This window comes from Naegleria gruberi (genome assembly GCF_000004985.1).
Source record: "Naegleria gruberi genomic scaffold NAEGRscaffold_11, whole genome shotgun sequence".
NCBI classification, from domain to species: domain Eukaryota; phylum Heterolobosea; class Eutetramitea; order Acrasida; family Naegleriidae; genus Naegleria; species Naegleria gruberi.
The window spans coordinates 68904-95860 of record NW_003163316.1 but is presented as its reverse complement, the minus strand read 5'-3'; the positions used below and the strand labels follow the sequence as shown (position 1 = coordinate 95860).

The 26957-nt window shown below is 34.1% G+C and overlaps 12 protein-coding genes across 12 annotated transcripts; 7 read left to right on the top strand and 5 right to left on the bottom strand.

The window, feature by feature from the left end:
- The first annotated feature begins 537 nt into the window (after nucleotides 1-537).
- NAEGRDRAFT_57343 (uncharacterized protein) lies at nucleotides 538-2745 on the top strand. Its single transcript, XM_002679999.1, has one exon. The coding sequence runs from the start codon at nucleotides 557-559 to the stop codon at nucleotides 2708-2710; it is 2154 nt and encodes a 717-aa protein (XP_002680045.1). The 5' UTR covers nucleotides 538-556; the 3' UTR covers nucleotides 2711-2745.
- A 677-nt stretch (nucleotides 2746-3422) lies between these two features.
- Nucleotides 3423-5089, top strand: NAEGRDRAFT_64652 (uncharacterized protein; the record flags this gene model as incomplete). Its single annotated transcript, XM_002679998.1, has 3 exons — nucleotides 3423-3840; nucleotides 3885-4505; nucleotides 4548-5089. The coding sequence occupies 3 exons, from the start codon at nucleotides 3423-3425 to the stop codon at nucleotides 5087-5089; spliced, it is 1581 nt and encodes a 526-aa protein (XP_002680044.1).
- A 13-nt stretch (nucleotides 5090-5102) lies between these two features.
- On the bottom strand, nucleotides 5103-6236 carry NAEGRDRAFT_78851 (TATA-box binding protein; the record flags this gene model as incomplete). Its single annotated transcript, XM_002679885.1, has 3 exons — nucleotides 5103-5533; nucleotides 5581-5749; nucleotides 5830-6236. 3 exons carry the CDS (start codon nucleotides 6234-6236, stop codon nucleotides 5153-5155), a joined length of 957 nt encoding a protein of 318 aa, XP_002679931.1. The 3' UTR covers nucleotides 5103-5152.
- Nucleotides 6237-6713: 477 nt separating this feature from the next.
- NAEGRDRAFT_57342 (uncharacterized protein) lies at nucleotides 6714-11493 on the top strand (the record flags this gene model as incomplete). The annotated part of the gene is made up of 3 exons (XM_002679997.1): nucleotides 6714-7251; nucleotides 7302-8254; nucleotides 8745-11493. 3 exons carry the CDS (start codon nucleotides 6714-6716, stop codon nucleotides 11469-11471), a joined length of 4218 nt encoding a protein of 1405 aa, XP_002680043.1. The 3' UTR covers nucleotides 11472-11493.
- A 111-nt stretch (nucleotides 11494-11604) lies between these two features.
- Nucleotides 11605-13969, top strand: NAEGRDRAFT_64648 (uncharacterized protein; the record flags this gene model as incomplete). Its single annotated transcript, XM_002679996.1, has 4 exons — nucleotides 11605-11642; nucleotides 11688-11953; nucleotides 12002-13516; nucleotides 13563-13969. The coding sequence occupies 4 exons, from the start codon at nucleotides 11605-11607 to the stop codon at nucleotides 13967-13969; spliced, it is 2226 nt and encodes a 741-aa protein (XP_002680042.1).
- Nucleotides 13970-14079: 110 nt separating this feature from the next.
- NAEGRDRAFT_64647 (kinesin-5) lies at nucleotides 14080-17352 on the bottom strand (the record flags this gene model as incomplete). The annotated part of the gene is made up of 2 exons (XM_002679884.1): nucleotides 14080-16942; nucleotides 16991-17352. 2 exons carry the CDS (start codon nucleotides 17350-17352, stop codon nucleotides 14080-14082), a joined length of 3225 nt encoding a protein of 1074 aa, XP_002679930.1.
- A 549-nt stretch (nucleotides 17353-17901) lies between these two features.
- NAEGRDRAFT_64646 (uncharacterized protein) lies at nucleotides 17902-18268 on the top strand (the record flags this gene model as incomplete). The annotated part of the gene is made up of 2 exons (XM_002679995.1): nucleotides 17902-18065; nucleotides 18109-18268. The coding sequence occupies 2 exons, from the start codon at nucleotides 17902-17904 to the stop codon at nucleotides 18266-18268; spliced, it is 324 nt and encodes a 107-aa protein (XP_002680041.1).
- A 106-nt stretch (nucleotides 18269-18374) lies between these two features.
- On the top strand, nucleotides 18375-18770 carry NAEGRDRAFT_47183 (uncharacterized protein; the record flags this gene model as incomplete). The annotated part of the gene is made up of 1 exon (XM_002679994.1): nucleotides 18375-18770. The coding sequence occupies one exon, from the start codon at nucleotides 18375-18377 to the stop codon at nucleotides 18768-18770; it is 396 nt and encodes a 131-aa protein (XP_002680040.1).
- An 88-nt stretch (nucleotides 18771-18858) lies between these two features.
- NAEGRDRAFT_64644 (uncharacterized protein) lies at nucleotides 18859-20808 on the bottom strand (the record flags this gene model as incomplete). The annotated part of the gene is made up of 5 exons (XM_002679883.1): nucleotides 18859-19456; nucleotides 19503-19741; nucleotides 19793-20014; nucleotides 20053-20282; nucleotides 20322-20808. The coding sequence occupies 5 exons, from the start codon at nucleotides 20806-20808 to the stop codon at nucleotides 18859-18861; spliced, it is 1776 nt and encodes a 591-aa protein (XP_002679929.1).
- Nucleotides 20809-21414: 606 nt separating this feature from the next.
- On the top strand, nucleotides 21415-24224 carry NAEGRDRAFT_78848 (eukaryotic translation initiation factor 3). The gene has a single exon (XM_002679993.1). It carries the CDS (start codon nucleotides 21420-21422, stop codon nucleotides 24195-24197), a length of 2778 nt encoding a protein of 925 aa, XP_002680039.1. The 5' UTR covers nucleotides 21415-21419; the 3' UTR covers nucleotides 24198-24224.
- Nucleotides 24225-25356: 1132 nt separating this feature from the next.
- NAEGRDRAFT_64642 (uncharacterized protein) lies at nucleotides 25357-26061 on the bottom strand (the record flags this gene model as incomplete). The annotated part of the gene is made up of 1 exon (XM_002679882.1): nucleotides 25357-26061. The coding sequence occupies one exon, from the start codon at nucleotides 26059-26061 to the stop codon at nucleotides 25357-25359; it is 705 nt and encodes a 234-aa protein (XP_002679928.1).
- Nucleotides 26062-26246: 185 nt separating this feature from the next.
- On the bottom strand, nucleotides 26247-26918 carry NAEGRDRAFT_31729 (uncharacterized protein; the record flags this gene model as incomplete). Its single annotated transcript, XM_002679881.1, has 1 exon — nucleotides 26247-26918. The coding sequence occupies one exon, from the start codon at nucleotides 26916-26918 to the stop codon at nucleotides 26247-26249; it is 672 nt and encodes a 223-aa protein (XP_002679927.1).
- Nucleotides 26919-26957: the final 39 nt, after the last annotated feature.

The following is a 26957-nucleotide window of genomic DNA, read 5'->3' as shown; positions in this document are numbered from 1 at the left end:
GTCCTCAAAAATGCTTAAAAGAAAGCTGAGCGAGAGCCAACATTTTGAATTTTGCTCTGGCGTTATTGAGAGTGGTGAATATGTCCTCCTAAGAAATGCTTCTTAATACTACTTGATAATAGGTTATCAATTGAATTCTTCAATCTAATCTTCCAAAATTTTGTTTGGTTTGCTTAGACAGGACATTAACTGTGATTTATCTCCTCCTTTGACCCACTTAGACTGCGTGTTGTTCTTTTCTTGTGTTGGTTGGTTGTCTCGTTTTTGTACTTCTGTTTTTATTGTTTCGTCAGTGCTTAACTGTGTTGTAGTGCAGTTGGCTTGTGAGTCCAATGGTTTTTGGGTTAGTATTACTGAGCGTGTAATTCAAAAATTTTGGACTTAGCCTTGACAATAATTTTCACAAATGGACCACCATCTTATAAACTTTCGGAAACACAGAATCAATAGCCTGGTTGATCATACAAAATGGATCAAATTTCGATGATACAATATTTCCCGCCAACTTTGTAGACACTCTTTAAAAAAAATGAGCAGCAATAATCTAATTGAGCCAATGCATGTCGATGATGACATGGACGTTGAACCAGTGGAGGAAAACAATGAAGATTGGAACGAAGGAAAGAATGAGGAAAATGGCTCTCGTCCACCAACAGTTACATCAGTTTATTCGGGAAAGCAAAAAGAGGAAAGAGACACTGCTGCGGAAATAATGGCAGAAAAAGTCCAGCTTTTGAGACCTCTGACTAAGATGAGATTTACTAGAAAATTTAAACATTTCGGAAGGGAAATACAAAATATTGAAGAGGATACTAATGATTCATACAGGTTTTTCCCTCCTGTTAAGGACCCAAGATATCAACCAGCAGATCAACGATTGGAAAGGGATTATGGAGTACAATGTGGAGAATCTCTAGTTGAATCAACAGCACAAACAGAGTGGTTCAGAAAGGTTAACCATTTTTCTCAGGTAAACATTTCTGAATCAGTCTCTCAAACAGATATTCAGGAAAGTATGGATAGTCCTGCAGTGGAAGAATTCTTGAAAAATGTTTCCGAATTGCTTTTTGAAGCATTAGATCAAAATACAACAATAGATATTTTCAAGGATGATTTTGTTGATTTGGTTATTGATGATTCTTTCATTGGAACAAAATCGGAATCACAATTCATAGAAATACAATCATTCCCTCACGCAATGTCAAAATACAGAAAAATTGCTTCCCTTGATTGGCAACCAAATAATAGAGCCGTTATTGCATTAAGTACAATAGATATTAGAGATTTTAGCTCTAGGGTATTGGATTTGGGTAAACCCACATCTTCTCAAGTGTATATATGGTCATTCCAAGATCCAACCTATCCAAGTTATATCCTTAATGCCCCCAATGATGTTAGTGCGATTCAATTCAACCCTGCAATGCCCTATATTTTAGCAGGAGGTATGATAAATGGCCAAATACTCATTTGGAACATTGAAAAGGAAGAAAAGGAATTTGAAAAAATTATAATTGATATGAAGGGCGATGAAATTGAAAAGCCTCAGATACCAACTCTTGAGTACTCTCAGATTTCATTGACTGAAATGAGTCACAAGAGTGCAGTTACAGGAATACAATGGATTACAAAAGGAAAAGAGGTTAGAAATAATGGAACAATGGCTGCAATCAATGAAGAAGAATGTTATCAATTTTTAACACTAGGAATGGATTCTCAAATAATACTTTGGGATATTAGAAAGGAAAAGAAAAGATTATCAGTCAAGAAGAGTGAAAGAATGAAAGATGCTTGGATACCATTTGCTGTCATGCCAATTCTTCAGTTGGATCTTACTTCTGAACTCCCAACATTTGCCTTATCTGTAAGCATGAAGAATCCATATCAATTGTGCTGTACAACAACCGAAGGAGAATTTATCACAGCAGATTGGTCACCGGTTGAAGGTGAGGGAGCTAACGCAGAAACAACATTCAATTCTGTGAATATTGCTAACGGAATTTATGGAAGATCGAATGGCCATTTGGGATTGACCCATTCAATTTCAAGAAGTCCATTCTTTGACGATATTTTGCTAACTATTGGCAAAGCCACTTGCAAAATTTGGAAAGTTGGCTGCCCTGATCCAATTTGGACTAGTTGTTTCAAGTTCAATGTTTCGTACTCATGTGGAAGTTGGAGTCCTACTCGTCCAGGTGTTTTGCTACTGGGTCGAAGTGATGGTTTCATTGAAGTTTGGGACTTCTTGGATAAGTCTCATGATTGTAGTATGGTTTCCCACTTTTCAATTTCCCAACAAAATGTACCTCTTACAGAGCTCAAGTTTAGATCTGGAACGGGAGTAGGAAAACTCTCATTCCAATTTATTGCAGTTGGTACTCAGAATGGATCTCTATCTGTTGTTGAGGTGCCTAAGAATTTAATAAGACCTCTTCCAGATGAAGAAAAACTTGTTAGAAACCTCTTCAATCGCGAACATGAAAAGGTTCTGTACTTTAAAGAAAGATGGAAAATCAGAGAAAAAGAAGGAGAAGAAAAGAAAATTCAACAATTATCTGAAAAGTCAAGTGATACTGCATCCGAAATAGGAACCACCACTGGTTCTCAACATACTCAACAAAACACAAACCAAGAATCAGTTCAATCAGAGAAGAAACCAATGATAGACAAGGTAGAATTGAAAAAGAAGTTTTTACGGCTGATTCAAGAGTAGACAAACCAAGTTCTATAAATGTTAGTTTCCTATTTAATCAATCAAAACAAAATGCAGCAAACTTTAACACCTCACTTCTTCATTCTCGTACTCATGCTTCTGTTACTCTTGAATCGGATTGCACTCTCTAAAGATCTCATCTTCATATCACATCCAGATAATGTGATTTATTATTTTCCAATCTCTCCATCGGTGTCTTGTACTGAATTTTCAACAGGAGTGGAAACTAATTTAACCATTTCAACATTTTATGAGAATGAGCAATCACCACTTCTTAATTTGTACAACAAAAACCAAAGTACAACATACAATTATTCATCCCCTTTTTATTCAAACTTTACTCTCAATGTAACTTGTACTAGTGGAGGAGTCCAAGCATTCAAATTCCTTAATTATCATATTGTATTAAGGTAAGCGAAAATTATTTTCTTAAATAAGAAATTTCCTTTTAAACTAGTAATCCCAAACCACCTATTATTTTACCAGAACATTATTCAGCTGCGGATGCTATACCTCTAACTATTTACATTAACATGTTTGGACAACTGGTTGGTGATCTGGATATTTGGTAAGTTATTCATATTTAGATTTTTTTCTCATCTTTTTGGTTTTATCACTTTTCCATTTGTCCCACATCATTGATATTAATACTGACACATGTGTGACCTTAACACATGCTTAAACACATGCATGTAGGTCAACTGAGGAAATCATGTATCATGTCAGTACCCATGAAATATCCTCACTAGATGGTGTTTCTTACAATAATTATGAAATACCATTCACGATCATGGCAAGTTCTGAGAATTTACTTGTACATGTTGTAGCCAAAACTCAAAAAATCTATCCAAATGGTATTGTTTTAGAGAGTGAAGTGGCTTCTAGAATTTATGAAATACCTCCCCAATGTTCTCTTCCTGTTCCATCAAAAACCAGTGGTACATACACAGATGATTCTATTTCTATTAGTTTCACTCCATCAAATGTTCAAGTTTTTTATTCGATCGATGACGGAGATTTTATCTTGTTGAATGGTTCTATTATGATTGTAAATGATGGAAGGAAACATAATGTTGAGGTTTATTCTATTTCCTCAACTTGTTATCCAAGTCCTATCATTGAATTAAGTTGTAAGTTGATTGTCAAGTGAAAGAATTTTAACAATTTTAAAAAGATCAAATGAAACAAGTGGTGGAGAAACCAATTTTTGAACCTTTGAATGATGCTATTATTGGAAATTTATTCGGATCTCAAATTTCTGTAACTTGCCCAAACCTAAACTCAATTGTTGAGTGTTTTCTGAACTCGGTCAACTATACCTCAACACGGCATTCATCCCTTAACCAAACAATTACTCATCCTTTAAATTTAACATGTACATGCTATGATCACGAAAAGAATATAACTAGTGAATGGTCCTCTCAAGTTTATTCCTCATTATACTACATTCCGAAACCAATTCTATCTGTTTCTTCCACAACAAATGTTGGTCCATTAGAAATTTCTCTCAAATGTGCTCAAATCTATTCCAAAGATCATTCATGTGATGGATTCATCTACACAACCGAAAGTAGCATCTCTTCCATAACTAAACCAAATATGTTGGGAACTACAACAGTATTACTAAGGGCATTGAGTGAAAGCGATAATAATTCAACTATTACACATGACAATACGACATTGATTATTCAAGATTTTGCCACAATTATGTTGAAAAATCAAGGACTTAACAATTTGAAGGTTGTTGCATTTGATTCTAAAAGTGGATTAGTTTCTCCACAAGTTGAAGAACAATGTAAGTTTCAAAGTTGTAACGATATGCTTTAAGCTTTTCTAGATTTCATTATTGGTATTATTGAAAATCCAATAATTAGTGTTTCTCCTTCATTGGAAAAAGGAGAAACCTTAGAAAGTAAACTATTTATCAACTCGGCAGTGATAGTCGTTGATTTTGAGAATTTGGAGGCAGTTGCCAGTGCTATCCGAATAGTCAACCGAATGGATGGAACGGAGACAACAAGTACCAAGCTAACTCCTTTCACTCTCGTATTGGAAACTAACTGCACAGTTTACATGAATTTTACAAAACTTCATCATTTGCCAAGTAGTGAGTATTCATTCTCAGTGAGTGTAAAGATTGTCAAGTCGAACAATATCATCCCTGTGGTCCCAATTGTGTTGACATCAAGTTTGAAAGAAACCTTATTTAATGTACAGGTAGTCCTTGTTGTGGTAGGATTATTTGTGTTGGCTTTTGTTGTTTCCTTAATAGTTTTGGTTATCATTGTTAAAAAACGAAGAAACTATCTTCATAATAAGAAGCTAATGGAATATGATATCAATTTTGATAATGTAATACTCAATTCAAGAGAAGAATAAACAGTATTAAATTGATATTCAACAAGTTAGTATTGATTTGTGCGCCAATCAGAGCAGCAACATTTATTGTTCCTCTGCTATTGGTTGTACATTATCTTCCTTCTTGAAATCTCTCAAAACAGGATAAATATTTTGGAAAGCTTGATAAATAGTATCTCTATGTTTGGCACCAGTAAGAACAATCTTTCCTGAAACGAAGATCAACAAGACAACCTTTGGGTCAACCATTCTGTAAATGAGACCAGGGAAAATTTCAGGTTCGTAACTTGCATAACTGTGATGTTGACAGTTCAAACCTTCAAGACGAACTGGAAATCCAACATCACAACTTCCGACAATATTTTGAATTTTAAATTCTGTAAATTTAGCATTAAAACCCAATTTTTGAATAATACGAGCATACTTTCTAGCAGCTAATCTAGATTCTTCCTCAGATTTAGCACCCTAAATAATGTGACAATTATATAAATTAGAAATAAATTATTACTTACGGTCACAACCATTTTACCACTTTGGAAAATCAGAGCTGTAGTTTTTGGTTCACGAATACGCATAATCACAGCAGCAAAACGTTTAGGATTATATTCAGCATTTCTTGCGTGCAAAGCAATCATCTTTAATTTCAATTCGCAAGCAAGATTTACCGTAGAAACAACATTTCTAATAACAATAAATTAGGATAACATATTGATCATCACAAAATTTGTTAGCACCACATTAAAATTAATACTATTACTTACTGAATAACTGGAATAATACCTCCACTGTCCAATTCAGGGACTTGATTACTAGGTGTAGAGGCATATTGATTAGGCATTGGTGTTGATGTTGTTGGAGGTCCCATTTCTCTTGATGTATTCATACCATAAGGTAAAGGTGTTCCGTAGGGAAGAGGTGTTGATGTCGGCATTGGTGTTTGTACAGGAATTGGTGTATAAGGAGAAGAATAGGATGAATGTGCCATCATTGGTGTACCTGGCACTGGTGTCGATGGTGGTAAAGGTGTAGAAACACTTGTAGGAAGTGGTGTACTAACCATTCCATATCCTCCTAAAAAACCTCCACCTCCAGTCGCAAGACTATGTGGGGTCATGGCGCTCGTTAAGTTATTCAAGATGTCTTCATATTGTGGGTCTTCTCCAGTCATTTTTTTGTTTAATGCATTAAAAATAAAAATAGCACCACTATTTATTTTTTGAAAATCGGATGATGAAAGTTTGTAGGTGAAGAAGATGAAGAAGAATATTGTTTTTGGTGATAAGCAATTAATTTATTATTTTGATGAAGAATGTTTGGATTACAGGATAAGAATTGAGAAGGAATAATTTATTTCATAATTCTTCATATTCATATTTAAATTTATTTATTCAATAATATTTTGATGGAGTTTATTAATTATTTAATTTGATGATTGTCAGCGAAGCAATCCGTATATGACGAGCACAATATATCATACATTGATGACATTTATTCAGGAAAAGAGAACAGTACCGTAATACAAAAGAGAGTTATTATTATGTATTGAAGCATAAATTGTGTTTTCAAAGAAAGAAACACAAAAAAAAGCCTATCTAGCTTCATACAAAATCCCTTATCATCATTGAATAATAATCATTCCATTATAATGGAGCCAATCATTATTGACGAAATGGATCGTAACTCTAAGGAAGAATCTAATAGAATCCTTAAGGAACATTCCAATTTCCCAATATTTCAAGGGAGTGGAAATAGACATTTTCTATCCTTCTCTCCTTATACTCCTATGAATCCATCAAAGTTTGGAAGTTGTGAAGATGTAAATCAGGCAAAATTATTCCTAACAACTGCTCCTGAATTAAAAGAGAAACGGTCATTGTTTGGTATTAAGAAATTGACGGATTTGAGTCAGATAGTATACATCAATAGTGTGTTTGGTGAGTTGGTGGTTCTTTTCGAAGAGGAAGAAACGAAAGTTCTTGTTTTATACCATGTCGGTAAATTCTCAAATGTCAATAACATTAGTGAGTATACCACAAAGATAACTGAGATATCATTGCCAGTTATTCCAGTATTTTATGCAAATCAACAAAGTGGAACAAGAAATTTGACGAAAGAAGATGTGGTGTTTATCAACTTTAGTTGTGACACCAATAGAAGAGTGTACTTTATTCAATTGAGGAATGGTAAGGTATATGCAAGGTATGTTAAAAATTTAATTGACTTATACTCACAGTATTTAGAGGTACCAATACATTTAATGAATTGGGATTACTCAATAGATGCGATTTCGTTGAGGATTGGAATCAAGTTGATTTCATAGCAAAGAATGAGTATATAACAACCATTAAAACCAATTCTCACAGTTCTGTGTTTGGAACACAAAATGGAAAGTGGTACATTTGTGGAAAAGATACCTACTTTTTACGAAAGAGAATGATTGATTTTGATGATGTACAAGTTGATTTTATTGAGGCAGATGAGATGGATTCTCCATATATTTGCTCAATAGAAATACCTAATGAAACAATAGTTTCCGTACAACAATTATTTGTTGGCAATTTTCTAGTTACCAAATCTGGTAAAGTATACTCAACATTCAGAGAAAGATTGAATATAATTACAGATTTGTTGAATGATAATTCCTCTCATACATTGAGAGTTAATAATTTGATCTTTAATAATGAAAGTACAGATAATATCGATACAGTACAAAGAGAATGCTTTTTGTTAGATTTACCTTTTCCAATATGTGAAATAAGGTCAATAGACAACAGTATGCTTGTGGTAAGGGATGAGGACAAAAGATTATTTGTTTCAAAGAAGTCCAACTTTATTGATTTAGAAATAAGTCATGTAAGAAGAATAGTTAATTCCACTGATGAATTCTTTATTGTTTCGAAATGGAATAATATTTATTCACTGTATCCCTCTGCTGCTATTCCAAAATTAAAGGCTATCGAACTTCCAAGAGATTTGAAACCAGTCCCTGTTGTTCGCCCAACCAAATGGAGAAAAATTAATGTTGGTCAAGCTAGCTCATCTGTTCAAGATATTGCACCAAAGTTACCCTCAGAAGTTGAACCTGTTTACAATTTATGGGAAGCTTGTGGCTCTCTTGAGATTAGAAATATTCTCAGTATGACCACTACTTTCTTTGTTATTGTAGTTGAAGAAAGCAAAGAAGAGGTCAGCAAACATTTTAGGCATTCAATGACAGATAACAGTTCATATATTTTGAGTGATTTGAATATCATCACTCACCAATAAATTTAATTCAATTTAATTAAGGATTCTAACCTTTTGTAAGACTTTGTTTTTCCATAAATGAATGGTTTTAAGAATCGTACTGGTTGACTACACAATATTGTAAATGTTCTGTTCCTTTTTGTTGGGCTCATTTTCATTTGTGTCACCTTTCAACTACTTTACTTCACTATTAGAAAAAAACCAACAATTTTGCCATCATCAGTTGGTTTCACTCGCCAGCAGCACAACTTTCCGTACGATCATCCTTCCGTTCTACAACAAGAAGAAATTAATTTATTAGAAAGTAATAATACAATACTTTCATACAAAAACAATTAGAGAAATTTAATTGGTAGAAGAAATCTTTAATTTCAACTAAAATAGATAATCGATGGGACAAAATAATAGTAATTCTTATCCTCTCTTTGAGAGTTTCTCGGAGAGTGAAAGTTCCAACATTATGGAAGTTTCTAATTCCAATTCAATACAAGATGATACTGTTAAAAACCTAAGAAGGGAAAAGCGAGAACGTTTACTACAACATATAGGATTTGTATTCTACTTACTACAGACACAACCACAATATTTATCCATGTTAGTTAAACATGCACTAGATAAGATGAATGGTGATGATGGATCTTATAATGATGGTGATGAAATGGAATACATCAAGTTAACTTATATGATTTTTAATCACATGAAGACAAAAAGATTAAAGTTTCTCTATTTGAGATCCATCATTCAATTACTTTATATGATTAGATTGAAGGGAAACAAATCATTGGATAATTTGTTGAGTATTTTGACAGTAGAAGATCCAGTCACTCAAAGAAATAATTATTTGGATAAGGTTGTTGAAACTGTTCTTTCTCATTATCATGGTGTGGATTTATCAATTGTCAATTTGGATAAGATGAAAAGAAGAAGTGCAACTGTTGTCTATTATGGTAAGGTTTCACAATATCATCAAGAGCAACAGGAATTTGGTAAATATGGAGGAGGTGCATTGAAAGGTGTCAATACTAATACTGCAAACTCTTCCACTTCTCCTTCTTCTGGTGATAATAGTGCTAGTAGTGGTAGAATTGAGGGATCGACAGATTCTAGCAATGATAACAATGGTAGTGGTAATAATGCATCAATGAATAGTACCTCTTCCGAACCAAATGCTAACGATCACTCGACTCAAGCACTCTCAAATAATATTTCTGATATCAGTAGTGCAATACTCGCTCATAATACAAATAATGAATCAAAGGAAAATAGAGAATCCTCTTCATCAGATGATGAAGAAAATGAGAATTCATCTGTCCAACAACTTACAACTGCTATAGCAATTCAAACCAGACCTAGTAGTCAAAGCGTGTTGATTACTGGAAGTGGACGTTCTAGAGCTGGTTCAAGTTCTCAATCACCACCTGTTTATTTGGGTGTTGGTTCTTCTCCTGCGCTGTCTTCTTCACCAACCATTCATGAATTGGGAAAGCAAATGATTTCCTCCTCACCATCAACCAGATATTCCTATTTGGGTTCTTCTCCTTACTCTAGCTCACCAGTCAATGATGACAGACTTGAATTAAGAGTGCACACAACCATGTCACCTGTTGCTGGTTCTCATTTAAGAATGGGTAGTATGGATTCATTACGTTCAAGCGTTAGTGACGAAAATTCACAACAAAACAGTATCCTCTATGATTCAGCTGGTCGTTCAAATGACATACTTTCCTCTTCTGCTCCTTCAAGTTATGAAAATGGTCTTCCTATGGGAAATGGTATTGGAAATAATTTGTATGGAAGTCCATCAACGAGTTCTTATCTTTCTCCTTCCCCTCAAACTCCAACTGGTGGAACCTCCATGTTCAGAAAGAGTTTTGACACTACTTCAGATGTTTCAGAACAATCAATTTCTGAATTTCCAACTGTTGGAATGAAGAAGATTTTCTCTGATTCCATTAACAAAATGAAACAACGTGCCAAATTACAACAAGACATGAAAAACTTTGAAGAAATGCGTCAAGCTAGTCTTTCACAAGGAGCTGGTCTTGTAGTAATCAATGGCAACGGTTCTGGTTCATCACCAACCACTCCAAGAAAGAATCCAAACTTGGATATTCCTATCAGAACTAAAGAATACAGTTTGGAAAAGAAGATTCAAATATGGGAAAATATTCTTGACAAGATTCATGAAAAGTTGATTTTGCACTTGAAAGAAGCTCCATTCGAACATCAGTACAAACTTGCCTATATTCACTTCTTCTTGACACAAATTTTCGATTATGCTTCCAAGAGCAGTGCCAATGTTAATGCCTCAGGAAACAAGATTAGTTCTACAGAGCTTGCCAGTGCCTATATTGTCAGTTCCTACTTGAGAATTAACAAGATTAGAAAAAAGTTACAACAGGTTCTCATCAACAATAACGTCAGATCAAAGGAAAGCCACATTTCTCAATTTTTGGATATCATGTCTGGTCATGATTCATGTTTACAAACTAAGGAATACAAAGGAGTATCAGAAAAAGCTAGTCAAATCAAAAAGACAATTCTTAATTGGATTTTGGAAATTAAAATAACCAAGCAAAATAGATCAAAGCAACAAGCATTCTTGGAAAAGTACTATGACATTCCTTCTGATTCAGATGTGATACACAAAGCAGATCCTTCAATTTTCGTCAAGATTGGTGATTTCCTCAATTTGGCTAAAATCATGTTCTTCAATTCGAGTGTAGACGACGAAATGAAAAAGGTCTTGACAAATATTAGACAAAATTTGAGATATATTCTCTCATCTCCACCAAATCAATCACTTTCCAATAATAATGATTCACCATCTCAAAAACCAACCAAGGAAACCAAAGATTCTAAAGATGACTTTAAGGACTTGAAAGAACCACCAGCATCAACCAACAATGAAGAACAAACTGCACCAGGAAACAGTGAACAGGATGCTACCTCACCTTCCTCCTCCATTAATTTTGTACTCTACTGCCCTGATAGACGATATGTTCCACTCTCCATTCCATCTCTCAAATATTTTGCCAAGCATCTCACTAATACTGACTTTAAGGTCATCATTGACTCTCCAATCGAAAATGCTCTAATTGAAAAAGTTCCACAAACTCCAAAAACATTCTCTGACATTACATTCTTCTTTAACTAATAAAACCAATGTTGTATCTGTCAAAGCACCTTTCTATTTGTTCTTCGATGTAATAATACTTATTTGCTTTTTTTGAAACAATTTGAAATGGCGCCAAATTTTAAAACTGTAAATTAAATTTTAAAAAAACAAAATGGTCAACACCCCAGTACAAGTTTGTGTCAGAACGAGGTACGTGAAGAATTTTATAAATTTATTAATACAATGATAATTTAGACCGACTGCTTTCTTTGCTCAGGATGTGATTGTTCTTGATGAATCAAAAAAGAGCATTGAGATTAAGAATAAGGGAAGATCTGGAAAACAATCGGGAAATGTAAATTATTTGGAAACAAAGAAGGAAGATTATTCATTCAAATTTGATAAAACACTTCATAATGTATCACAAGATACAGTATTTAATGAATGTTGTTATGATATTACAAAATCATTCCTTGAAGGTTATAATGGAACTGTGATGGCCTATGGTCAAACTGGTTCAGGTTTGTATTTTGAGTTTATAATTTCTAATTATTGAAACAATCAAAAAGGTAAGACCTACACCATGATTGGAGCTGCCAACAATTATAAGAATAGAGGTTTAATACCAAGAGCAATTCAACAAGTGTTTGCCGAAATGTCAAATTATCCTGAAAAATCATTTACATTACGAGTTTCTTATATGGAAATCTATAATGAACAATTATTTGATTTATTATCTGATATTAGTGACACTCAATTGGCAAAAGCTAAAAATGATGCATACGATGACAATATGGTTATTATGGAGGATAATAAGGGAACTATCATGGTTAGAGGATTGTCATGTCACATTGTTAATAGTGAGGAAGAAGCCTTATCAATGCTTTTTGAAGGTGAAACAAACAGAGCTATCTGTGAACATCAATTGAACAAGGCCTCAACAAGATCTCACTGTGTTTTTACAATGTATTTGGAAAGTAGAAGTAGAGTTGAATCAGAAGGTCAAACCGTTCAATCCAAGTTGAATTTGGTTGACTTGGCTGGTAGTGAAAGAGTTTCTAAAACTCACTCTAGTGGACTTGTTCTCACTGAAGCAAAATACATCAACAAGTCACTTTCGTTTTTGGAACAGGTTGTTATTGCATTGGGAAATCCAACAAGAGAACACATCCCTTACAGACAATCCAAGCTTACCTATTTCTTAAAGGATTCTTTAGGAGGTAATTGCAAAACTTTGATGATTGCGAACGTATGGGGAGAAGAACAACATATTGAAGAAACAATTGGTACGCTTAAATTCGCCACTAGAATGATGAGAGTTTCCAACGAAGCAATGATTAATGTTCATATGAACCCAGATGCTCTCATTAAAAAGTATGAAAAGGAAATTAAAGAGCTGAAACAAGAACTATCCATGCACGATCAATTGAGAGGAATCAATCAAGCAAATTATGACCCATACACCGAGGAACAAAAGGTTGAATTGAGAAAGGAAATTAGAAGCTATGTAAATGGAGAAGTGGAAGAGTTGGAAATTAAAAACATCAGAAGAATTAAGGAAATATTCGTACAATTCAAAACCTTGTTGAAAGAGGCCTCTTCTTTCACAGAACCAGAGTCTATTCATTCAGCTTCTAACAGAGAAAAACAGCAAACAGCTCCAGCTTCCAATTTTGCAGGAAAAATCCATGAAGAGAAAATTCATGAGGAAAATGGAGTTGGTGAAGTTGAAAGTAAGACTGGTTTTGGATTTGGAGAGGCAAAACCAAATGTTGATTTCCAAAAGAAAACAAAGAAAGCTACAGTTTTATCAGCAAGGGAAGAAAGATCTACCTCAGCTGTTGTTCCTGATACTGAAAGGTCAAAAACTGCCAGCAAGATTATCATGCCCAGAAACGATGCCTTTGAGGAGTTTAAACACACAGTTGGAAAACAATTAAGTGAAAGTATTAAGGAAAATTCTGCTTCCTTGAAGGAAAAGAAATCTCTCTTCAAGAATGTAACCCAAAGGCTTAATGATATCAAGGCAGATATTGATAATTTAAAGACCAAGATTGATAAGAAACAAGTTGAAAATGCACATTGTAAGTTGTTGAAATTGTTTTAAAGTTCGCTATAATTATTATAAAGTGGGAGATGATATTGTGGATGAAGAAGAAATGCTATTCTTCCAAAGCATTAAGGAAAGAAAGGAAACATACAAGCAATCCTTTGAGGAAAGAAAGATGTTGAAATCCGAAATTGATTATCTTGAGAAGGCCTTAGAAACTTTGAGACAATCTCTTGTAGCTGATTTCCAAGCCTATTACGACGAAAGGTACATGGAAGAAGAAGACAATAGACCAACTCAATCATCTAGAAGTTCCAGATACAGAGGATTAGATCAGGAAGGAAAAGAAGATGTGTTGGATGAGGGTGAAAAATTCGAAAAGCTCCAAATTGAAAGACTTCAACAAGAAGACCCAGAGAGTCTTAACTATTATCTTGCCTATAAGAAAGCTTCCAAGGTGAAGAAGAGTGTAAATAGGAGACAATAAATGCATGCTTAATACAATTAAGCTTATTGAATATTTGTTTTTCTTGAATCCTGGAACACGTCAGAAGCAACAAGTTAAAAGAAGAGTATGGGTTATTTACATTTAAAAATTTATCTGAAAGAAGAAACCCCAAAATTTGGAGCACTATTTTTCAAGACCTTAGTAATAGTTGGTTTTTTAACAATTGGCTTCTTTACAATAGTAGGTTCAGAGCTCACTTTCTTCATTGGAATGTTGATAGATTTTACAGTTGGTACGATTGCTATTGGTGATAAGTTATTGTCATCAACATTTTCCTTGTTACTAGACACACTAATGGAATCAGCTTCAACATCTTCCATATTATCAGAGTCTGGTGTGGAGACAGAACAAACTTCTTCAGCTTCAAATGATTCTGGTAAAGTTAATTTGTACAATTCAACCAATTCTTGTCTTGGTTGAGTTTTTGGAAGAGATTCAGGAAGCTTTCTCTTCTTCTTTTGTGGAGTTGTTCCTGTTGGTTGATCAGTATTCAAACTAAATGTATCCAAGCTACGCTTCATATCATTCATTCTTTCAGAAACAAATTGATTCTTATATTCATTAACCTTTTCATGTTGAGAATTGTGAAGTTCAAGATGAGTGTTAGCAAACATTGATAGACGATTTTGGTAGTTGTCAGAACGATGTTGCAATTGATTGTGGTATTCTTGGAAGGTAGAAATGCTCTTGCATGATGAGGCAGAACATTCATCCATAAAGACCTTTTGGGATTGCTTTGAGGTATTAACAAACAAATCGAGAGATGAAGTATTAGAACCAATAGCTTTCTTAGTATTGTTATAGAAAGAATTAATGTTGGTGGTAAGGTTGGTATTTTCTTCTGAAATATTATCCATCAAATTTTCAATGTTAATTCTTGACTTGGTCATGGATTGAATTGCATCTTGTTGATTAGATCCTAGATTGGTCTTGATCTTTTCCAAATTGAACAATGATTCATCAGTGTTCTTCTTGACAGATCCATCCATTTGTTGGACAGAGTTGACAGAATAGTCAAAGAACTTTTGGATTGTTTGTACATTCTCGGTTAACTCTACTTCTTGTGAAGTAAAAGTATTGTCAATAAGGCTTTCAAAATTCTTCAACAATTCTTGCTTAAGGGATGCATTTTGAAGCTTTTGTTGTTTGAGCATTTCATTCAATTTTTGACTATTGTTATTAGATTGATTGATATGGTCAGTAACAGTTTGTTCAATCTCTTGTTTCAAACCCTTCATCACTTCAGAGTGTTTACCAGCAAAATTTTCCAAAAACTTTGTGTTTCTAGTAAGAGTTTCAACAAAGAAAGTGTGAATATTGAGCATTTCACTTCTCTGGGCAACAATTTGTTCGTTAATGATACCAATTGATGTTTCAAAGGCATTCTTCATAGTCATCATGTTATTGATGAGAGTAGCTTCAAATGATTGATTGGTGGAAGACAAATCGTCCAAAGTCTTGGATTGGCTATCAGATTTGTTGGCAATCATTTGGATGATTTCATTTTGTGATGTAGAAAAGAGGTCAGACATGGATACAAGTTGATCTCTAACATTCTTTGTATGAGCATCCTTTTCAATAATGAATTCAGAAACAGATGTCTTGGCAGAGCTGTTAAGTGCTTCAAAAGTGGCTTGGAGTAGATGAACCTCATCAACTGATCTACCAAACTTTTCATCCATCGTATTTTTGAATTGTGAAATCAATGTTTGATTTTCATTTTCAACTTTAGCCTTTCTGTCAACTTTTGAAATGAATCCATCAACATCAGAAATGCTTTCTTTAAGATTATTCAAAAGGTAATGAGCTTGAGATAAAAGTTGTTCCTCGGTTTCTTGAGTCTTTCCAAGAACAAAATTAGTGGCTCCCAATTCAACCTTGGTATTCTTGAGATCGATTTCTGTTCTCTTCAGTGTATCTCTTGTAGAAGAAAGTGTTTGTCTAGTTTCACCATGTTCAGCTATTTCTCTCTGGAGGTCTCTCTCTTTTTCTTTAAAGAGGATGGATAATTCTTCATATTCTTTGACTCTGAGTTGAAGTTGATCTTCCATATCCCTGATGGTGGCTTCTTGTTCTTTCAATTTTCTATTAGTTTCTTCATAAATTTCAGGTGCCATGTAAATACCGTTCTTGAGTCTTTGGGCATTAAGTTCAGCTTTGAGTTTTTCCATATCAGAAGACATTTCCTTGATCAATTGGGCCTTAGAAACCTTCATATTGACTTCAGGTTTGTTCTTAATACTCTTAGCTTTGTGAGCATAATCGACTGTGCTTAAAGTTTCTTCAATACACAAAATTGATGGAGAGATAGTGGCGATCAAACAAGTCTTTGTCTTACCACCCAAACTGTCTTGTAAAATTCTAGTTAACTTTGATTCTCTGTATGGAATGTGTGGGCTGTGTTCAGTGAGAGCTGTAATAACTCTTCCCAAGGTGAGCAAACTTTGATTGATCATACCAGCTTCCTTAGCTCTTTGTTTAACAGCTCCTGATCTACCAATATTTTCACTACCAGCCAAATCTACAAGATTGAGTTTACCAGTCTTGATAAATTCCTCACCTTCATCGTTAACTTCTCTCATATGAATAGTAATTGTAGTAATACAGTGAGAACGACTTGAGGATTTGTTCAAATTAGTTTCAGCCATTTGTCTTCTCTTTTGGGCATCCTCAACAATGGAAATGATTTGAGAGGCATCCCTAACATTGATTTCTTCCAAACCAGCTACAACAGTACCCTTTCTACCAGTACTATCATCGAATATTTTGAGCTTATTCTGTCTATCTGTGAGTAAATCTTGTAATTCTTCATTATATAATTCCATGCAACTAACTTTAACAGTGTATTCAGTTGAATTAGATTCCAATGTTCTGAAAATGTGGTAGATACTTCTTGGAATGACACCAGAGTGTGTGTCAGTCACATCATTAGAATCTCTTCTTCCTTCCATACTGTAATTATTTGTAATTAATAATTAAGATTAATTGATATAAACTTACGTGTATGTTTTACCAGAACTGGTTTGACCATAAGCAAAAATTGTACAATTAAAACCATCCAAGGCTTCATCAACAATGGATTTGATGGATTCTTCAAAGAATTCTTTTTGTGTTGTTTGTGGACCATACACTCTATCAAAAGTAAATGTTTTTGTTATTTCCTTTCCATGAACAAGTTTTTGATGAATCTTTAATTCCTTTCTCATATATGGTAAGGTTTCAACAGAGATGGATTGTCCCTTTTCTTTATCATTAGGTGGTCTACATCTTAAAAGCACTTGCACATTCACTCCGGATTGTGTTGTAAAGTTAGATGATGATGATGAAGATGTTGTTGTAGTTGATATGGTATCGCTGCTCATTTTCGTATTGTATTCTATGTATAAAGATAAAGAATGTGTGTGATTAAATTAATAACCCCAGACTCCTTGTATATTAGTTTGTTTGTTAGTAATTAGTTGTGTACAGAAAACTACAGCAGATCCTCTGTGGTGTGGGGAGTTGATGTAATTTTTTTTGCTATTGTTTTGTGAAATTGAAAACAATTCCTAACGTTCTTGCATTCAAATTTTGGCGGCAAACATAACGGCAATAGATAGTCTTTGGGCGGTTTTGTCTGCCTCTTCCCTTAAAAAACCTTGAAAGTTTATTTGTGCTATCCAATTGAATCCAAATCTTCAACTCTTGATACAAGGTTGTTATTAAACATCAAACACACATTCACTTCTTATTTAAATAATTTACGTCATGAGAGGTTTTATTTAAAACCGTTTACCGCCTCAATATTTACGAGGCTGTTCAATCATCAAGTTTTCAAAAAAAATCAACCAGTTGTATTTCACTAGTAACACAATTTGTTCTTCATCAACAACGAGAGGATTAAGGAATTTAGCATCGGAATTTGAAAAAACATGTCAGGAAAGAAGGATCTGCAGACAGAATTATCCCCTAATGACTATAAGGTCTTTCAAGGGTTACAAAAGAAATGGAGATGCAAACTTTGCGAACAAGAATTTTATGTAGAATCACTGCCCGGAGCAATTTCATACAATTCAGTTTTGAAACTTCGATCAAGGTTTGTTTTTAGTACTTTATAGATGACAAATAATCGGAAATAGTTGGGGAATGAAAATTAAACCTGTTTCTCCAGCCTTACTGTATCAGAAAGTGCATGTTTGTGTGTTTTGTCTCCAATTTTTTGAATTCCAATTAGAAAAAGAGGAAAAAGATTTGAAAAAGGGACCAAAACCTGCTTCATCAGCTTCTATGAAGAAGTAGAAACATGTACAATAAATATATTAATTTAAATTATTTTTAATACTAGTATTCGTGCATAATTCGATTAATTTAATAATAACAGAGCCATCAAATAAATTCAAAAAAAATGGCTGACTTGACAGAACTTGAACGAGACATCATGGCGGAATGGGATTCACCAGCAACAACAAATGAAAACAACAATACAATGGAACAATCATCATCAGAGGATAACACAAATTCCGAATCCGATAGCACAAATCCCGAAAAGAAAAAACGGAAGATTGATCATTTAAATGTAGATACAACCAACGAGAATGGTAATAATTTAGAGCCTTCACTAGATCTCCCAACAACACCATCAACAACTCCAACTTTACCATCAGTGGAAGAACACGAACCTAAGGAAGAATACGTAAAAAAAGAAGAATATGACAAGTTGATAAAAGTACATACAGAAACAATAACGAAATTAACACACGAGTTCAAGTTGGTGACCGAAGAGTTCAAAAAAGAAATGTAAGTTTAATTACCACACATATTATTTACAAATAACAGTTCAAGACTAAATCAGGAGATTTCATCATTAAAACAAAAGAAACCTTAATAAATTATTCAATTTTTGCTGATCTCAATAATTCTCTTTCTTCAACTGCTTGCTCGTTTGATGCTAAGAAGTTGCACAATAACTCTTCTCCTATCTGTTGATCTTCAGTCCAACTCAAGCTTTCTTCCTCTAGTTCTCCATCCACCATTTCGTCTGTTTCTACATCCTGCATAAGGAGAGCATTGAGATCTTCCTCGTCATCCTCATCAAAATTACTATCCTCATCACTTGTCTCTTCCTTTGACAGCACATCTTGAATATATGCAATTTGTTTGGAAAGCTCATCTTCTGACATTTTTCTGATAATTTTAAGTTTATCCTCCAAACCATGATCTCTTGCCTGTTGTTTAAGGACATTTGAAAAACTAAGCACACTGTAAAGTGTTCCATGGACGTAAGTTCTTACTTGTGGACTTTCGTGTTGAATTAAATCCATCAACACAGGTATAATATCTGATCGTTCACAGGCTCTAATTGACACCTTTCCTAGACATAAATTCATCAATAGTGAAACACCATACTCAGTTGTGAAATCTCCACAATTTTCAGGATTGGATAAAATTTTGCACACTATATCAATTAAATCATTATTGACCATTTGTCTAAATTGAGGGGTTAATAAACAATTTGTATTGATTTGAAACTTACTGTTGAGGCTTTGATTTCACGCTTAGTTTTTGAAGAATGGAGACAACATTTTGTCTGATAATTGAGTCAGAGCGCTCCAATTCCAAAATTTGAATTAAATCCATAATGATGGTATTTTGAGTTAAATCTTTTGTCAAATAAACCACACCAACATTCTCAGTAGAGAAAATATTAATTAACCTCAATGTATATTCCACAACCATTTCATCCTTTGAAAAAAGCAAAGCTTGTAAGATTTTCTATGGAAAACCGATGTTTAGCCAATTTAAAGGTTTTCCATTTCAACTTACCTTCTCATTGTTTACAATTCCAAACAAATCATAGTAAATCATTGTCTTTAAGGTGTTAATCTTTGTTCTAGTATTTTGTGATTTTGAAATTCTCCATCTAAGAGCCTGTAATACATATGGTATCATTGGGTTGTTTGTTTCTTTGAGTAAGAATAACTTTAATTTTTGGTAATCTAGAGAAACGAATGTTGCTGAATGATCCTCAATATGATCATTACGTGGCTATCGAAGTTAAAAAATAATACAAATTACCCACTTACAATCATTGAAGGAAGAATTTCATCAATATGAAGAGAGCTCAGATTGTCTTGGACTACAGCCAAAAATTGCTTATTGAGCTTCTTCCCTTTCATAACTCCTGAAATTGCTTTCAATAAATCTCCACTCAATCCATATAATTCTCTATATTTTTCTTGAACGATGTCCATGTAGCTTCCCATTTCTTTTTTATATTGTTCCAAACCTTGTTTGTCGTTATTACCTAACCCAGCTGTTAATGTTTGTATTATAGGTATTGTTAGACACTTACCAATGGAGTTTGCAACATTAATAGAACTTGTTGTGTTAATATTATTAACAATTGAATGGAGATATGGTTGTTCAATACTTCTTGAAAAGGTGACATCGAGATAGCTCTTAACCTTATCAAATAAATCTTGCTTCCATTTGTCTTGGTACATTGAAGCAAAAGAAGGATGGCTAGATGGATCTGGCATGTAAGGAAAGGCATAATATGGGAGTAAATCAAAAAATGTTGACAAGATAGCTCCTTTCATATCCAAATATTGTTTAAATTCCACTGCATATTTGCGTTGTTCTTGTTTATCATTGTGTCTAAATGGAACTGTGGCAAAATAAAGTCTAATAAAGAATTCCAATTTGATGGTCTCTGGATCACTAGATCTTAACATTGGAGAAACATGTTTTTCCCACAGATAAAAGAAGTCCTTTGAGAGGTAAGAATCCAAAGCACCCATCATTTCATCTTTAATTTGATTTCTCTGAGATTCTGGCATGATTTTTGTTTTGTTATCCACAATTCTTGCTGATGTTGGTCTCTCGTTAAGAAGCCTATTATTAATTTCTTGCTCAAACATTGATGAAGTCTCCACAAATCCATGAAAATTCAAATATCTAACTTCCGATCAACTCTATAAATCGTTAAAAAACAACACATACTCTAAAATCCATCTATTAAGTTGGCTAATAGAGGTCTCACTTGTTTGATCCCTCTTAAAACTTGCCGATAGAGTAAAACTTTTTCTAAGCATGCTCATCTTGAATACAAAGGCTTGCTCTTTTCAAACTCTTTTTTTTGTAGTTGTTTTCGAAAGGCGCCAAATACAAGCGGCAAATGAAGTATTTTTGGGTCATCACAACAATATTTTTAAAAAGACAGGGATATTTGTGCTGCTTCTCTCTTCACGGCTTTTGTTGAAGCAAGCTCTGCTGGTGTCAGATGGCTGTACAGCACCCAACAATGTCCACCATAAAATTGAAGTATTAATCATCTAACAAGAATAAATTAGTTTATTACCAATTCTATTTAAAAGATTCAATCCTGATGATTTGGTTTTTATTCTTCATGTTGTAAACACATTGAATTTTTTTAAAAAATACCAACAACATGAGCTCATATTTTCGTGCTGCAAACTTTGTCGACAGTGACGAAGAGGAAGATCGTTCAGAAGAGGAAGTTTCTGAAGAAGAAATCACTGATTCTGAAGAAGAGGAAGAATCCACCAAGAAAAAAGGCTTCTTTAATAAAGCTAAAATGGTAGATTCTGATGATGAGGAAGGTTCTGATGAAGAATCTGATGAGGAAGATAAAGAAACAAAAAAACCAGCCAAAGAAGAACCTAAATCAGCACAATCCGAGCTTGACGATAAGAGGAAAAAATGGTTCCTTGAAAATTCGGACGAAGAAGAGGAAAGTGATTACTCTGATGATGAATGGGTATCAGAGGAAGAAGAAGAAGAAGAAGAAAGAGCTGAAGTCAAGTCTCACAGAGAAAAGTATTTAGATGAATTGCGTGAAATAACTGAAAAGGTTCAAGATAGTATTATGGACAACAACTGGAAGGTTGTTTCTGACGATATTGTTGAAGTCGGCAAGGTTCTTGAAAAGATTCAAAAATTAGATGAATACAAAGGAAAGAAGAAGGTTCCTAATCTTTATGTTAGATTCTTGGTTTATTTGGAAGATAGATTGGAAGAAGCCAAGGATAAGAAAGCCGATTTAAAAACTAATGATGCCAAACTTCTCACAACACTTTACAGCAAAATTAAAAAGGCCAACAAGCCATACGAGGAATTGATGAAGGCATGTAAAACTGAACCAGAAACTTACCAAGATACTGAAGATGAAGCCGAACCTGTTGTTAAAGTTAAACAACCAAAGACATCATCAGTTCCACTCAATGATATCCAAAGGCTTATGGCTGATTTAACATCAGGCACTATTGAAGAAAAGATTGCTGAAATCGGAAGAGTTAAAGGATACAAGGGAACTAATCCAAAGGAATCACTTCTTCAATTGAAGATTCTTTTGGCTCACTCCCATGAACCAAAGACTAGAATTCAATTATTGCTTTTGATTGTTCTTACTAACTTTGATTTACCAAAGGGAACAAATAACTACCTTTCAATTGATACTTGGAAAAATGCTTGTTTCGGTCTTATTAGACTTGTTAAACTTATTGAGGATCATCCTGAATTAGTTATTGTTGAATCTGTTGATCAAACATTGGGTGAATCACTTCCTGAAGGTGAAACCTCTGAACCTAACAAAGCTGGTCAAGTTGTCATCAAGGGTAATATTGCATCAATTTTGGAAAGATTGTACGATGAATTTATTACTAGCTTGCAATATACTGATCCACATACACAAGATTATGCAAAGAGATTGAAGGATGAATACTTGCTCATTGAAGCTGGAGAAAGAGTCTATACATTCTACTCTAAGAGAAACAATAAGAGAAATCTTGCTCGTGTTGCCTTCAAATTATTTGAACATTTATATTATAGAAAGCAAGAAGATCACGATAACCTTCTCTCTGCCCAAAGAACCAATGCTCTTAAATCACTTGAAGAAGCTAAGGAAAATTGGATTGCTGAAGAAAAGCTCATGGTTTCAACAGAAGTTACTCCAACCGTTGACCCATTCGTTATTGACTCGCCGGATGTCATTGAACCAAATCTGACGAAGGTTTTGTCCCATCTCTCTACTATCATATATGAAAATGGAACAGAACATTCCAAGATACGAACACTCTTGATGCACATTTATCACAGAGCTGTTTATGGTAAATTCTTTGAAGCTAGAAATCTCCTTGTCACCAGCAAATTGCAAGATACTATTAATCATTTTGATATTCCAACCCAAATTCTTTTCAACAGAGTTATTGCTCAAATTGGTATCTGTGCTTTCAAGAATGGTTTGATCCAAGAATCTCATAGTGCTTTGCTTGAACTTTACAGTTCTCAAAAGCAAAAAGAATTGCTTGCTCAAGGTTTGTCAAGCAACAGATTCCAACCACAAACTGGTACTGTTCAAAAGAAGGAACAAAATGAAAAGATTGAAAGAAGTAGATTGATTCCATACCATCAACATATCAGTGTTGACTTGATTGAAGGAATTCACTTGATCTGTGCATTGCTTTTGGAAGTTCCAAATATGGCTATGCATTCATTCTCCAACGTTAAGCCTAAGGTTATTAACAAGGCTTTCAGACGTGTTTTGGAAAACTTTAGCCGTCAACACTATGTTGGTCAACCAGAAAATACTAAGGAACGTATTAACTCTGCTTTCCATTTACTTTCATCAGGTGCTTGGGAAGAAGCTTACAAGACCCTCCTTGCTTTGGAAGATATATGGAGCTTGATTCCTGACAATGAACCTGTTAAGGAAATGTTGAAGAAGAAGGTTAAGGTTGCTGCATTGAAGGCCTACATTTTCAAGTATAGCAGACATTATGAAACATTCTCTGTTGATTTAATGGCTAAGATGTTTGATCTCCCATCTCCATCTGTGCATTCAATTGTCAACAAGATGATCATTTCTGAAGAATTCTATGCTGCTTTTGACCAAACCAACAATACTATTGTCGTTTATCACTCTGCCCCAACTCCACTCCAATATCTTGCCCTCCAATTGTCAGACAAAATTTCCTCCCTTGTTGAATATAACGAAAAGCTTTATGAAGCCAAGCAAAGTAATACTGCTTACGTTGTGATGACTGATCACAAACAAGCAAAGAGATCAAAGCAAAAGAACTCAAAGCAAAATCAAAATCAAAAAGGAAACAGAACAAACAACAATAATAACAACAACAAGCACAATAATCAAAGAAAGCACAACCAGAAGAAGGAAAAGACTGAACCAGCCGCTGTTGAACAAAAATAAATAATAAAACTAAAATTATTTTCTATTTATTATTGCACTTCTTGGATAATTCTCTAAGTTTTCTCGTTTTACAACCTTATTTGCAGGTATCTTGCTCTGTGAACAGAAATACTGAACAGTTGTATCAGAAAATTTCCTCTTGTGGGTTGGAGTTGTAGAAATTGTCATGGGTGAGTCTGGTGTTATAAAGCTCGAGTTTGTACAATCTCCCAAAATCATCCTACTTCTTTCATTAATCTGTTTCTTTTTTTCTGAATCCTTTCCCAATACTGCCTGGACTGAGTTTGAGATTCGTTCACAACTGGTCATTTTCTCTTCAAATGACTGGTCACGGAAATTCTCTATCATCTTGTCCATGGCAGACTTTTCAACCATTAGTAACATTTGTTTCAAGGTACATGTTTTTTGCTCCACCATTTCAGAAACCAGTTTTTCAAATGTTGAAAGGCTATAATGAAGGGCTGTTAAATGAGCCAACCTCTCACTCATAAGGTAGATTTTCGTATCATCTCCACACTTTTTGGTTATGAGCATATTTTCAAATTGAACATGTGTTTGTCTCAAATAATCTACACTCATTCTCAACTGCTTTAACATTTCAGAAACAGAGTCGACTGTATTTTCTCCAATTTCCTTAGATCCAGTAACAAAGGCTAAAAAGAGGGCTCCCAACCTGAATACATCTTTTTCTATTTGTGATTTTCTTGTGTTTGGATCTGAAGGAAGTTGTTTGTAGAGATGAGAGCTCTTTGGAAAGGTTAATTCTCTCACTTCTGTTTGTACATCTGGTATGTAAACAGTAGGAGATTCGCTCTCCTCAGATTCAGACATGTAAGGACCTGTAGATGTAGAATTTGAATTCTTTTGTTGAGGGGAAACTGAGGTTATTTTGAACTTGATACAATACTTGTAAAGGAGATGTGATATAGAACAATCTGCTTTTCTATGACAAAACTTCATAAATTCGAATAGAGGATTTACAACATCTTTAATAAGACGATCCATCTTTAACATTAAGGTATAGAATGGCCTATCTTGTTTGATACTATTTACGTAATCAACTTGTTCTTTAGATAATCCTTTCTTTGCAGATTTATCAAAAGATGCAACCTTACAAATGCTAATAGAAAGCAATATTATAATAAAATTGAAATTAATTTCAACCATACCTCAGTATATCTCTAGAAACTGTATAAAAATCACCAACAAATGATCTGCAGGTGCAATTCTTAAAGATTTCAATCTTGAATCGATCAGAAGAGCCAATAGATTCTGAAATTTCTCTGAAGAATCCCAGAATGTGTTGAACAGCTGCCTTGTTATTAACAGCTCTAATATACTCTTCACAAAACGTTTTCAGACTAATGTCAGTAGAAAAGATTGAGTTTTCGAAAAGTTTCATTGAAGGATCCTGTTGTTGATGATCTTCGTCGATGAATGGAACAATGGCAACTCTGTCGTTGCTGGGCCGTAATGAGTTATTATTATTTGTATTGTTGTGTTGAATGTTCATATTACAACTATTATTAATACTATTAGAAGTGAAACTCTGTGATGTAATCCTAACCATGATATTTACAAATCCATGAAGGAGATGGTTAGATGATTCAATGAGTAAGTTAGCTTCGGAAGCTAATCTTGGTGTATCCAACACGAAAAACAAATTAATACTTTTGCCAACAGCATCTGTAATGAAGAAACCTTTGGGACAAACAGTATCATGTGAGTAACACAGTGTTCTATTAAATAAACAATATACATGTCTAAATAATATTGCAAAATCCGTGTCCTGTTGATTCAAAGCATGAGCAAAGGTTTTGACTTTGATAATGTTCTCCACGGTTGTTGTTGTGCTGGATGGCATTTTAGTATTTTATTTGCTTTGTTGTTAAATTGGCGGGAAAACTTCTCGACATCTTCTGGTCAGTTCTAATCGGTTTTCCACTCTCTTTGAGAAAATGTAACCATGTTGAGGTACAAATAAAGAGTGACGAGATATTATATCATTCTATTGTATGGAAATTTACTGTGTAAATTGATTAAGGTTCTTTACATTTTAGCATATTCAGCCATAGCTTTTTGCAACAATTCAGCAACAGCTTCTCTTGTTTTTTCATTGAGAGTTTCAACATCCTTTTCCAAAGTCATTCCTTGAACACTAATTGGTTCTCCGACAACAATTGCTGCTTTACCTGGTGTTGGAAGAGCTTCTTCAATACCCCACATAGTGAATGTACCATACAAACCAATTGGAACAATGTCAGCTCCTGTTTCTAAACTCATAATTGAGGCACCCTTCTTCCATTCCAAAAGTTGGTCAGGTGTGGAAGATCTTCTTCCTTCAGGGAAGAAAAATACAGCATTATCATTACGTAAATGTTCTTTGAGCTTATTCATGGCAGATTTAACAGAATCTCTGTCAGTACTCATATCATCCATTTTCTTGCTCTTGAAAACAATTGGAACATCTCCGGCATTTGACATCATTCTTCCAGCAAATGGAATTGCAAACAAATCACTCTTTGAAACCCATTTAGTTTCAATTGGTAAAGCACCACAAATTAATGCAAATGGATCCATATTACTTTGATGGTTGCAAACAAAAATAGTTTTCTTCTCTTGTGTTGGTAAACTATTCTTGTTGACATGTTTAACAGAGAGTTTCCAGTATGGATTTGATTTAACAACAATTGCAGTTGCTGTACGGAAAATCTTTCCCATCAATGTCCTCTTGGAATCAAATCCCAAATATTTATGCAA

Excerpts from the sequence above, each read along its gene's own strand:
- NAEGRDRAFT_78848 (XM_002679993.1), top strand. The coding sequence starts at position 21,420 with ATGAGCTCATATTTTCGTGCTGCAAACTTTGTCGACAGTGACGAAGAG.
- NAEGRDRAFT_57343 (XM_002679999.1), top strand. The coding sequence starts at position 557 with ATGCATGTCGATGATGACATGGACGTTGAACCAGTGGAGGAAAACAAT.